Genomic DNA, 12,375 nt, shown 5'->3' with positions numbered 1-12,375 from the left:
CGTCCGGAGCCTGTGCTCCGCAATGGGAGAGGCCACAACAGTGAGAGGCCAGTCCGAGAGGCTTGTCTGCTCACCCGCTGGGAAGGGCGGGGCTGGGAGCTGAGGCTTGGGCTTCGGTTGGAGCGCCGGGAGGACTGGGGTTGGCGGGGTGAACACAGGCTGCAGGGGGTTAGTGCACTTCGGCTAGCCGGGAGGGAGTCCAGGGAAAAGTCTGGACCTGCCGAAGAGGCAAGAGACTTTTTCTTCCCTCTTTGTTTCCTGGTGTGTGAGGAGAGGGGATTAAGAGCGCTGCTTAAAGGAGCTCCAGAGACGGGCGCGAGCCGCGGCTAAAAGCGCGGACCCCAGAGACGGGCAGGAGACGCTAAGGCTGCTGCTGCTGCCACCAAGAAGCCTGTGTGCGAGCACAGGTCACTATCCACACCCCACTTCCGGGGAGACTGTGCAGCCCGCCACTGCCAGGGTTCCCGGATCCAGGGACAACTTCCCCGGGAGAACGAACGCACGGCACGCCTCAGGCTGGTGCAGCGTCATGGTGGCCTCTGCCGCCGCAGGCTCGCCCCACACTCTACTTTAGGTTTTTTTTTAAAATTTTTATTGGAGTATAGTTGATTTACAAGGCTGTATTAGTTTCAGGTGTACAGTAAAGTGAATCAGTTATACATATATCCACTCTTTTTTAGATTCTTTTCCCATATAGGTCATTACAGAGTATTGACTAGAGTTGCCTGTGCTATACAGTAGGTCCTTATTAGTTATCTATTTTATATATAATAGTGTGTATATGTCAATCCCAATCTCCCAGTTTATCTCTCCCCCCTCTTCCCCCTCTGCTAACCATAAGTTTGTTTTCTGCATCTGTGACTATTTCTGTTTTGTAAATCAGTTCATTTTTACCATTTTTTTAAGATTCCACATATAAGTGATATCATATATTTGTCTTTCTCTGTCTGACTTCACTCAGTATGACAATCTCTAGGTCCATCCATGTTGCTGCAAGTGGCATTATTTTGTTCTTTTTAATGGCTGAGTAATATTCTTTTGTATATATGTACCACATCTTCTTTATTCATTCATCTGTTGATGGACACTTAGGTTGCTTCCATGTCTTGGCAATTGTAAATAATACTTCTGTGAACGTTGGTGTGCATGTATCTTTTCAAATTAGTGGTTTTGGGTTTTTTTGGGTATTTACCCAGGAGTGGAATTGCTGAGTCATGTGGCAGTTCTGTTTTTATTTTTTTTGAGAAACCTCCATAATGTTTTCCACAGTGGCCGCACCAATTTACATTCCCACCGATACTATATGAGGGTTCTCTTATCTCCACATCCTCGCCAACATTTGTTATTTGCATTTTTTGTGATGATAGCCATCCTGATAAGTGTGAGGTGATATCTCATTGTGGTTTTTTTGATTTGCATTTCCCTGATGATTAGTCGTGTTGAACATCTTTTCATGTGCCTGTTGGCCATCTGCATGTCCCCTTTGGAAAAGTATCTATTTAATTCTTCTGCCCATATTTTTTAATGGGGTTGTTTGCTTTTTTCTTATGGTCCTCCTAATTAGCAGTCTTCATGTCTATGAGACAGATAGGAGATTGGGAGTGAGAAGAAAACAGAAAAAGTGATTGAAGGGTAGGGCTTTAAAAGTGAATAACACAAGAAAATTTTGTTCTTTAAAATGTTATATTATTAAGGAGATTGTAGTAGAGTAGGTTTTTAAGCTTTGTGAGCAGTTTTTCAAATTGATCTTCATATAAAAATCTAGGATATAAAACAGATGAAAGGAAGGTCAGGAATGGGAGACTGACCCACCTTAAATATCATCTTTATCGTCTTACCTCCCTTTCCTAGTGAGAAATGATTGTCCGTGAAGCATCTTTCAAGAATGAGTCTTACAGCATATGATTTTTAAAATAATATTGTAAAATACAAAGAGAAAACAGATATAGTAGGTAGCCTAAAGAGAAAGGGAATGGTCTATAGTGGAGAGTTGAAATTTATCCATGTTGTTGCACATTTCAATAGTTTTTTATTTCATTTGTTGCTGAATAGTATTCCATTGTATGGATATACCACAATTTGTTTACCCATTCATCTGTTTATGCAGAATTGCAAGGTACAAGGTCAATGTACAAAAATCGGTTGTATTTCTGTACACTAGCTATAAACAACTGGAATTTGAAATTTTGCTAAAAAGAAACCATTTACAACAGCATCAAAAAATTTAAAATAGGGCTTCCCTGGTGGTGCAGTGATTGAGAGTCCGCCTGCCGATGCAGGGGACACGGGTCCGTGCCCCAGTCCGGGAAGATCCCACATGCCGCGGAGCAGCTAGGCCTGTGAGCCATGGCCGCTGAGCCTGCGTGTCCGGAGCCTGTGCTCCGCAACAGGAGAGGCCACAACAGTGAGAGGCCCGCGTACGGGGGAAAAAAAAAAAAAAATTAAGGATAATTTTGTCAAAAGATGTGTAAGACTTAAAACTATAAAACATTGCATTACTGATGAAAATGAAAGAAGACTTAAGTAAATGGAGATATATCATGTCCATGGTATATTTTATACCATGACTTAGAATTGTTAAGTTGTCAATTCTCCCAAATTAATCTGTAGATTCAATTCAGTTCCAATCAAAATCCAAATAAAATTTGATATAACTTGACAAACTGATTCTCAAATTTATATGAATATGCAGAGGACCTACAATATCTAAAACAACTTTGAAAAAGAACAAATTAGGAGGACAAACACTACCTGATTGCAAGACAGTGTTGTGTTGGCATAAAGCTGGACAAGTAAATAAATGGAACAAAGTAAAGGGACCAGAAATAAGTGTACATATATATGGTCAGTTGGTTTTCTACAGAGATGTTAGGGCAGTACAATTAAGAAAGGATAATCTTTTCCATAAATGGTGCTAAAACAGTTGAATAGCCATATGGAAACCAATGAATCTCTACCCTTAGCTCATAAACTTGAAGGGGATAATAGTCTCATAAAAGCTAAGAGTATAACATAAAGAAGAAAAACATAGGTGAAAATCTTAGTGACCTTGGGTTTGACAAATTCCTATAATAAGACATAAAACCATGATTTATTAAAAATTAATAAATTGGCCTTTATAAAAATTAAAAACTTGCCTTTCAAAAGACACTATTACAAAACTAAAAAGGTAGGCCACAGACTGGAATAATATATTTGTGCAACATATATCCACCAAAGTTCTTGAATCTATACTATATAAAGGACTCTTGAACTGAATAACAACTCAGTGGACAAATGAACAAAAGATTCTAACAGACATTTTACCAAAGAAAATATATAGTTGGCCAATAGCACATAAAAAGTTTTTCCATACCGTTAATCATTATGGAAATGCAAATTAAAGGCACAGTAATATACACTACATACCTAGTAGAATGTGTAAAATCAGACCCTGACCCTATCACGTGTTGGCGAGGATGTGGAGGAACTGGAAGTCTCCATATCCTATTGGTGACAATATAAAATGGTATAACCTCTTTGGAAAAGTTTGCCAGTTTCTTAAGAAGTTAACCATACAGTCCAGCTATTCCACTTCTAGGTATTTACTCGAGAAATGAAAGCACATGTCTACACAAAGACATAAGCACAGATAATCATAACAGTTTTATTTGTAATGGCCAGAAACTGGAAACAGCCCAAATGTCCATCAAGTGAATGGATACAAATTGTGATGTGTCCATACATTGGTACTACTCAGCAGCGAAAATGAACTATGGATACACAACAGCGTGGATGAATCACAAAGTAATTGTGCTGAGTGAAAAAAGACAAAAAACTGTATGTACTGTATAATTCCTTTCTAATAAATGTAAACTATAGTGACAAAAAGGAACAGTGGTTGCCTAGGTGCAGGGTAAGGGAGTGGGGAGGAAAGGGAATGAGAAATCACAAAGGAGCACAAGTAAACTGTTGGGTGGGGGGGTGGATTTATCCATTATATTGATATAGTGGCTTACAGTTGTATACAGTACAACTCAACACTCATCAAACTGTATACTTTAAAAATGTACAGTTTATTGTGTATCGATTATACCTCAATGAAACTATAAAATGTATTGCAAAAGTCATTGGAATACCTGTAGAGTAAGGGTCTTTTGCTCTTAGTGCTCTACTATTCTCTTATTCTGATGTCTATGTAAGAATCAGCAGCATTACTGAAAGGGTCGCAGAAACAGTGTTTAAGATGGGGGATGGGAGCAAATTCTTAAGTTTTAAGCAACCACAGAAACCCAAACTGGGAGGATCCAGAACTTCAGGTCTCTTTTTTGATCCTACTGCAGCTCAGTAATTCTGAAGCAATTTGCTGTATCCCACCTGCTTTGAGGTGCTCATTTCCTTGCTAGATATAAACTAAAAGGAATAATTTAAAGATCAAAGGTCACATAGTATATGATTCTCTTTATACGGTATATTCAGACTAGGCAAATACATAGAGACAAAGCAGATTCGCGGTTACCAGGGGTTTCAGGGAAGGGGGAATGAGGAGTGATTACTTAATAGTTATGGGGTGTTTTTCTGGTGTGATGAGAAAGTTTTTAAACTAGTGAGAGGTGGTCATGGAATAGCATTGAATTTTATACTTTAAAATTGTTAATTGTGTATTATGTGAATTTCACCTCAATAAAAAACAGATCAAAGGGATCTGAAAAACTTCAAAGTAGAGAATAGAATGGATTACAGATACATAATAAATGAGTGAGGTAAATTTGCTCGAGGCAGCAAACCAGATGGATAAATGTAGTTGGTAGATGAGTGCTCACACTTAAATGCAATGAACCACTCCTCCTCCACAGTGACTCAGTTACAGAAAATCCTAGAAAATAATCCTGAAAATTATTTCTTTTCCATATTGGCTACTGTAGACTGTGTAGTGAAAAGAATGATATTTAAAATCTGAAAACCTGATTTCAGGGCCCAATTCTCACATTTATTATCCTTAGCTGCTACTATTATTTTTAGAAATACTGCAAGAAATGGAATACTCTCAAGTGCAGTCAGTTGTAACTAAGGGTTCCAAAGCTCAGTCATCTCTAAGCAAGCATATTGATGCAAATGAGGTAGTCTGCCTGGAGGCTAGAAGGAGAGACCACAAAGCAACCCTCACTGAGGAGAGAGAAATTGAAATATGACTGATATCTGTTATATCACCAAGGGGTGTGTTCTGGTGTGGGCCTCTCTATGTCCTGGATGAAATGACCCTTAAGACCACCTTCTGCTTTGATTTCTGTTCCTATTAAGCAACTCATAGGGCATCAATTTAGCTTCTCATGTGCTCTGACATTGGCAAGGAGTTGCTCTGGAATGAATTCTAATTTGTCAAACACAAATACTGTAAGTTAATACATTGACTTCAGTCACTTCCAAGTCTGGTGAACATTAGGGATTCTAGATGCCCTGATGCAGTCCTAGATCCCAGACTGTAGTGATCCTTTCCAAGGAGCCCTTTTTCAAGGGATTGACTTCACTAAATGGCATCTTTGTCTCATTTCTCCTAATCTTTATAGAATTTTGTTAGTGATGAGTGAGAGCAAAATAGAGAACAAATGTTACTATTTATTTTAGGGCTATCCAGTGATCTCTATGTCCTTGGCACAAAAAATGGTAAGGGGTCTTATGACCCAGTCCATTTGTCAGTTTTAAACTCACCTTTGCCTTTCAGGTCCTTAGTCACTCAGTAAGGACTGCTAAGCCACATCTTAGAAGAAATGGAACCAGGAGATGGATTGTTTATATCCTGAGCCTTGTTCAAAATGCATGACTGTAGACAGCTCCCCTAAATCCTGGGTCTAGTTGAGCATTGGTGCTACTTCAGAGCAGGACCCAAACCCCCAAACTGGGCTGAGTCTCAGTGGATCTCTTGGGTTAGATTCTGGTCTGAGCCTCTCCTGGCAGAACTACCAGCCAACACAGTCTCAAACTATTGGCCCTTGTGTGTGAAGCCCATATTTTTTATTCAAGGCTATACCTATACTGACTGATATTCTAGTGACCTTAGAATATAAGATCACAGGGAATAGAGGCAATAGAAAAGGGATGCTCTCTACCGCTTTGTTTTTATCTCTTTACAGGGGAACTTAAAAGAAATATATAGATTCCAGGTATGCTAAACTCCTTAGGAAAATCTTGAACTGTCTAGGATGTCTTTGAAATGAAATTGCCTCACCTGCTGCACCATAGGTTTTCTGTAACTCCCAGAAGCCCAGTGTTGCAGCTTCAGGACATAGAGGAGATAGCAAGCCCTGCCAACTCTCACTGTGTTCTCTGTAGAAACGCTATGTGCTAGAGGAAGCTGAGCAACTGGAGCCTCGGGTTAGCGCTCTAGAAGAAGACATGGATGACGTGGAGTCCAGCGAAGAGGAGGAAGAAGAGGATGAGAAGGTCAGACACCTGGGAGCTTAAGGGTTGGAGGAGGGAAAGTTACAGGGAATGGCAATGATCTTTTTTGTTTTGTTTTCAAACTTTAATTTTTAACTTTCTTCAACCAAAAAACACAATATGTAGTCATTAAGAGTATAGGATTTAGAGTTAAATAGACCTTGATCCATATCTCAGCTTTGCTGTTTACTAGCGGTATAATCTTGTGCAAATTACATAATCACCATTTTCTCTTCTATAAAGCAAGGATTATGAAACCTTTCTTTTAGGACTGTTGTGAGCATTAAATGACATTATATACATAAAGCCATTAGCTTTGGGACATAATTGCCTAATAAGTGGTAGCTATTAAAATAAATACTTCGGACAAAAACAATACTCTTCATAATTGAATGCATACTAAGGAGTAAGCCTAGTTTAGGGGGGAAAAACCACCTACTGCATGGTCATGTTCTTTCACTACTTGTTAAAATGCTGAAAAGTTGAAAACAAGCAAGCTGTCAGGGAGCAGTCAGGTAAACTATTATATCAGTTCAACAGACTATTAGGCGGCCATTAAAAGTATTATGAGAAGTATATGATAGGGACTTCCCTGGCGGTCCAGTGGTTAAAACCCCACACATCCACTGCAGGGGGTGCGGGTTCAATCCCTGGTCGGGGAACTAAGATCTGGCATAACGTGTGGTGTGGCCCAAAGAAAATAAAGTATATGATAATGTGGAAATACTTGTGGTAAAGTTAAAAAAAAAGGATCTAAAACATTTGTGATTAAAATTATAAGAATATGTATAGAAAAAGGCTGGGAGAAATATAAGAAATTTTGGCCTATGGATACTGAGACAGTGTAGATGGAAGTGTAGCTCTGAGCTAGTAGGCTCCATTTAAGTTAAGTGCTAAAGGAAGCGCAATCATTCATGAATTGAAAGCCAGGCAAGGCTGAGGTGCTTCTTCTGTGGTGAGAGGACCAAAGGTAGGCATTCTTTTTATTTTTAATGGAAAATTTAATCATATACCAAAGTGGAGAGAATGTGCCTCCATCTACCCATCACCTAGCTTCAACAATGATCAACTCAGCTGTTTTGTTTCCTCCACATCTCTACCCAATTGTCCCTCACAGTTACCTTGAAGCAGATCACAGCCATCATATATTTCATAATATTTCAGAAAAGACAAGGGCCCCTTTTTTAAGCAAAACTATATACCATCATCACCCCCCCAAATGAACAGTGATGCCTTAATCTCATTAAATATTCAGTGTTCACATTTCCCCAGCTATCCTACATTTTTTTTTTTTTTTTTTTTGCGGTAAGTGGGCCTCTCACTGTTGTGGCCTCTCCCGTTGCGGAGCACAGGCTCCGGACGCGCAGGCTCAGCGGCCATGGCCCATGGGTCCAGCCGCTCCGCGGCACGTGGGATCCTCCCAGACCGGGGCACGAACCCGCGTCCCCTGCATTGGCAGGCAGACTCTCAACCACTGCGCCACCAGGGAAGCCCTATCCTACATTTTTAATAGTCTGAACTAGTATTCAAACAAGGTCCATAAATTGTAACTGGTTCATCTTGTAGTCTGTCAGTTCCATCCATTGTTAATTTTTCCTCTTGCAGATTTTAAATATATCAGGTCATAACATTCTGTACAAATTCTCACAATCTGTATTTTTGTGATTGTGTCCCTGTGGTATCACTTAACGTGTTCATTTGCCCCTTGTATTTTCTGTAAACTAGTACTTGAGTCTAGAGGCTTTAATTGGATTTGGGGTTTTTATCCCCGTTGGAGTGGAGCAACACTACTTCATAGGTAATAGTGTGTACTGCCCCCAGGATGAGTCAAGTCTGGCTGTCTCTCTTTTTGTAATATTAGGAGCCACTGATGATCTTTGCCTAGATCCATTAGGGGTTGTAAAATGGTGATATTCTAATTATTCATCATTTGTTACCTGTAACACTGCTATAAAGAGAAACCTCCCAAATCAACATTTAGTTTTTCATAGGTACAGTTTATATAAGATAAATTATTTCCCTTTATCAGTTTTTAAAATAATGAGTTGATTTGATAGTATCCTCCAAAGGAGGAAAGCCCTTTTGCCCTTGATAACATTGTGAGTTCATGGATTTAAGCATATTTGGTGTGTTTTGGACCATTATTGTCCTTGTTGATGCTCAAATTGTCCCATCTTTGGCCAGTGGGGGCCCCTCAACTTGACTTGTGAGACTTTTTGATACAATCATAGTAGTCTCAGCCCCTTGCTTTCTGATATGTTCTAGTCATGTCTTGTTACCTTCTAGCCTGGACCTAGAATTAGCCAGTTTTCCAAGAAGCCCTTGGTTGCATTAATTGGGATATGATATTTAGAGACCACAGTTTGGGCTTATTGCTACAGGTGTGTTTCTAGGACTTTATAGTTAACAAAGCTAGGGAAAATTTTTTTTACATTTCAAGTACACTATGAGTTTGTACTTAATCTTATCGATCTTACATCTGCATCTCCTTTCTTTCACATTGGAAACCCCATCTTCTTAAGAAGCATACTTACTTACCTCTCACTACTCTTACATAGTCCCAGAATAATGGTACCAGCACTAAATAATGGATTAGAAACATTAAAAAAATTTTATTTGCTTGTTTTGTCCTTAGGGTTATCCATGTATTCAAATTACTGTTTTAAAGTCACTTGGAGGTGGAATTTGGGACGGAATGGGGAGGAGTGTAAACTGTGTTCCTAGATGGCTGTCTATAAGCTTGTGCTCATCACTGACCCATTCTATCTCTTTTCCAGTTGGAAAGAGGGCCGTCACCTGATCACCGCCGGAGAAGCTACCGAGACTTGGACAAGCCCCGACGCTCTCCCACACTACGCTATCGGAGGAGCAGGAGTCGGTCTCCCAGAAGGTTAAGGCCCTAGTCATTGGCCTCATCCAGGGAGACTTTAAGCACTGTAGCGTAGAAGTTTGGACTTCATGGGAGGAAAAATGCCAGCCTATGGATACTGTCTGCTTGTCAATGTATTAGTTGCTACAAAACAACCACTCACAAAACCTCAGTGGCAGACATTTATTTAGTTCACAGGTCTGTGGTCAGTGGTTTAAGCTGGGCTTAGATAGGAGGTTTTTTGAGTATAAGCTATGGTCCCTCATCTGGTGCAATCAGTTGTCTTTTGGCTAGTATAGGACAGCCTTAGCTAGGATGACTGGAGCAGCTCATCTCTTCTCTATGTGTGTCACATTCTAGGCTAGGTTAGGCCTGTTCCCATGGCAGTGGCAGAATACAAGAGCAAACAAGCCCAACCATGCAAGTATCTTTCCAGTATCTGCTTGCATCACATGTACAAGTATCCCATTGGCCAAAGCAAGTCACGTGGCTAATCCCAAACTTGGAGTCAGAGGGTATTAAAGTTACATGACAAAGGACATGGATAACAGAGTTGGGTGAAGAACTGGGGTAATTTTTGCAATTTACGATATCCAGTGCACCTACTAAGGTTCTTCTTTCTCTTTTTTCTTTCCATATAGGCGGAGTCGGTCTCCCAAAAGGAGGAGGTAGGCCTTTAGTGACTTGTGATGAAGGATGGGGATTTGGGGAGGGGGATGCTGTTGTTGTGTTTATACTGTCAGACAGATATGGGAGTCTGACCAGTTATTTCCACAGCCCCTCCCCTCGCCGAGAAAGGCATCGGAGCAAGAGTCCAAGACGTCATCGCAGCAGGTCCCGAGATAGACGGCATAGATCCCGCTCCAAGTCTCCAGGTATAGCATTTGGGCCTTTTGCTATTGGTTGTCTTAAAGAAATGTAATAGGAGCAATTAGCCTCCTGCAGTACAGTAGTACCTTACTTTATTATTGTCTAGGACAAAAGGAAGTGTATATAGAATTTGAAAATTAGACTTCACATCTTAACTGTCACTTACCAGCTTTGTTGATAGGAGGATGAGCTTCAGTTTTTTCATCTGAAATTATAGGAGTAAGACTTAACAGATTAGTGGTAAATACCCAATGTGATATTTTTGAAATTTAGCCATAAAGCCTTGTGAATACATATGAAGTGAGTTCAGTTCTCTGCTACCAACAGTGTCCCTATCATAGGCCAAAAAATATTAAGCCAATGAAAGGAACTGGGAGAAATGACAGTGGAGGAATAGGAGGGTAGAATCTCATTCAATAGCCTTTTCTTCCCCAGGTCATCACCGTAGTCACAGACACAGGAGCCACTCAAAGTCTCCTGAAAGGTATGGATTAACCTCTATTTTGACTTAAGAATTTCACTCTTTATTCAGAAATTAAAGTCCCAATTACAACTAAGGTGGACCTGAAATTTTCTTGTATTGATGGAGATACTCAGGAATTCTCCTTAATTACAGGACAAAGTTGGGCTGTTGCCCTGAAAATTACTAGAATTATATATACTGTGTTTTGTTTTTCCTTTGTAGGGTTGCAGCTTTTGATAAAGGCATGAGCTTTAATCTCAGGAGACCTGGGGTTCAGTCCCAACTTTTAACACTTAACAGTTGAGTGACATTGGACAAGTCACTTTCATTTGATAAACTTTTATTAGAAACTTCTATATGCTGTACACTGTTAGGTGCACTCAATCTCTCAGAGGTCATTTCCTCAATGGTAAATTTTGGAGAATAATGCCTAACTTGGTGTTACTCTTAAACATAAAAACACCAAGTATATTTATGAATGTTGGGTATCATCTCTGTCCCCATCAGTGTTAGCATATCCCAGTCTTCCTCAAAAGTCCTTGCCCAGGTTCCCAAACAGCTGTTAAATTTAATGATTTGTATGTGTTGCCATTTCAGATCTAAGAAAAGCCACAAGAAGAGCCGGAGAGGGAATGAGTAACGGACTCAGTTTGGTTTTAGTCCAAGTGGCCTTCTGTGGAGATAAAGGCATCTGTCTATGTTAAATTTAATGATTTGTATGTGTTGCCATTTCAGATCTAAGAAAAGCCACAAGAAGAGCCGGAGAGGGAATGAGTAACGGACTCAGTTTGGTTTTAGTCCAAGTGGCCTTCTGTGGAGATAAAGGCATCTGTCTATGTGGAAGAATGAAGATCTACTCCCCAGGCAGCTATGAGAATATTCTGGATTTTTTTTTTTTTTTACCAAAAGTTTCTTCACTTTTTCTTTTTTAAATGAAAGAGGTGCTGAGTTTTGTATCTTGTTTTGAATTATAATCCACGTTTGTTTGAGAGATAATGCTTCCTAAGGGCTGCTTTTGACCTCTTTGTACAACCAACTTGTTTGTACTCAAATTTATGAGGGTAGAATGGACTGGAATAGAAGGTATGAAACAAGGGGAGGATGTGGCCACCTGGTGACCCTCTTGTTATTAAATTTGACACACCCATTTCCTGATTTTCTGTGGTTTAGTTTTGGTTTACACTGTGATTAGAACTGTTCTGAGAATCCTGAGATTTGTGCTGCTGCTTGCTGTACCGTTAAAAAACCAAGTCAGTAAAATATATTAGCTCCAAGTTTTATTTCTAGCAGCAGCAAGTGGTAATAAACATGAAAACTGACTGGTTAGCAGCAGCTTTATAAGAATGAATTCAGTTGTAAGGCTTCTTCTGGATCATTTAACAGTTGCACTGAATGTTCAACAAACAGTAAAACTTAACACTTTTTATATAGTGTTCTTCCACAGTGTTTCTTCTTTCCCCACAGCCTTGAATTCCAGATTAAGGTGCTCAGCGCCTTTATACTATGGGCATTGACATTATCAAATCTAGGCAGTAGTAGTATGGCAACTAGGTTGAAAAAATTTGATGGAGAGAAAAGTATCTAATGCCACTCAGGGTTTTAACCTGAGTTGCTGGACAACAGCACCATTCACATAACCAGAAAATACAGCAGGAAGAGACCAGGTTTTAGAGGGGTAGGTAAGGTAGAGAGAGGTGTGGTAGTAGTGAAAATGATGCATTCAGTTTAACTTGAAGTTTAATTTGAGACAGCTAAG

At 39.8% G+C, this 12,375-nt stretch overlaps 1 protein-coding gene across 2 annotated transcripts in view; it reads left to right on the top strand.

Annotated features, from left to right (window-relative positions):
- PRPF38A (pre-mRNA processing factor 38A) overlaps positions 1 to 11,598 on the top strand; it is a 21,728-nt gene extending 10,130 nt beyond the window's left edge. The window contains exons 5-10 of one of the 2 annotated variants that reach the window (XM_007459609.1): positions 6,310 to 6,420; positions 9,195 to 9,307; positions 9,928 to 9,954; positions 10,064 to 10,161; positions 10,592 to 10,640; positions 11,355 to 11,598. In XM_007459609.1, coding sequence (XP_007459671.1) covers positions 6,310 to 6,420; positions 9,195 to 9,307; positions 9,928 to 9,954; positions 10,064 to 10,161; positions 10,592 to 10,640; positions 11,355 to 11,397 — 441 coding nt within the window. In that variant the 3' untranslated portion in view covers positions 11,398 to 11,598. Of the gene's footprint in view, positions 1 to 6,309; positions 6,421 to 9,194; positions 9,308 to 9,927; positions 9,955 to 10,063; positions 10,162 to 10,591; positions 10,641 to 11,216; positions 11,299 to 11,354 lie in introns of those variants that run through there. The other variant, XM_007459608.1, reaches the window with a different exon arrangement.
- Positions 11,599 to 12,375: the final 777 nt, after the last annotated feature.

This window comes from Lipotes vexillifer, unplaced genomic scaffold (genome assembly GCF_000442215.2).
Source record: "Lipotes vexillifer unplaced genomic scaffold, Lipotes_vexillifer_v1.1 scaffold525, whole genome shotgun sequence".
Lineage (NCBI taxonomy): Eukaryota > Metazoa > Chordata > Mammalia > Artiodactyla > Lipotidae > Lipotes > Lipotes vexillifer.
The sequence above is the reverse complement of the archived record's forward strand: the minus strand, read 5'-3'. Positions and strand labels throughout refer to the sequence as shown.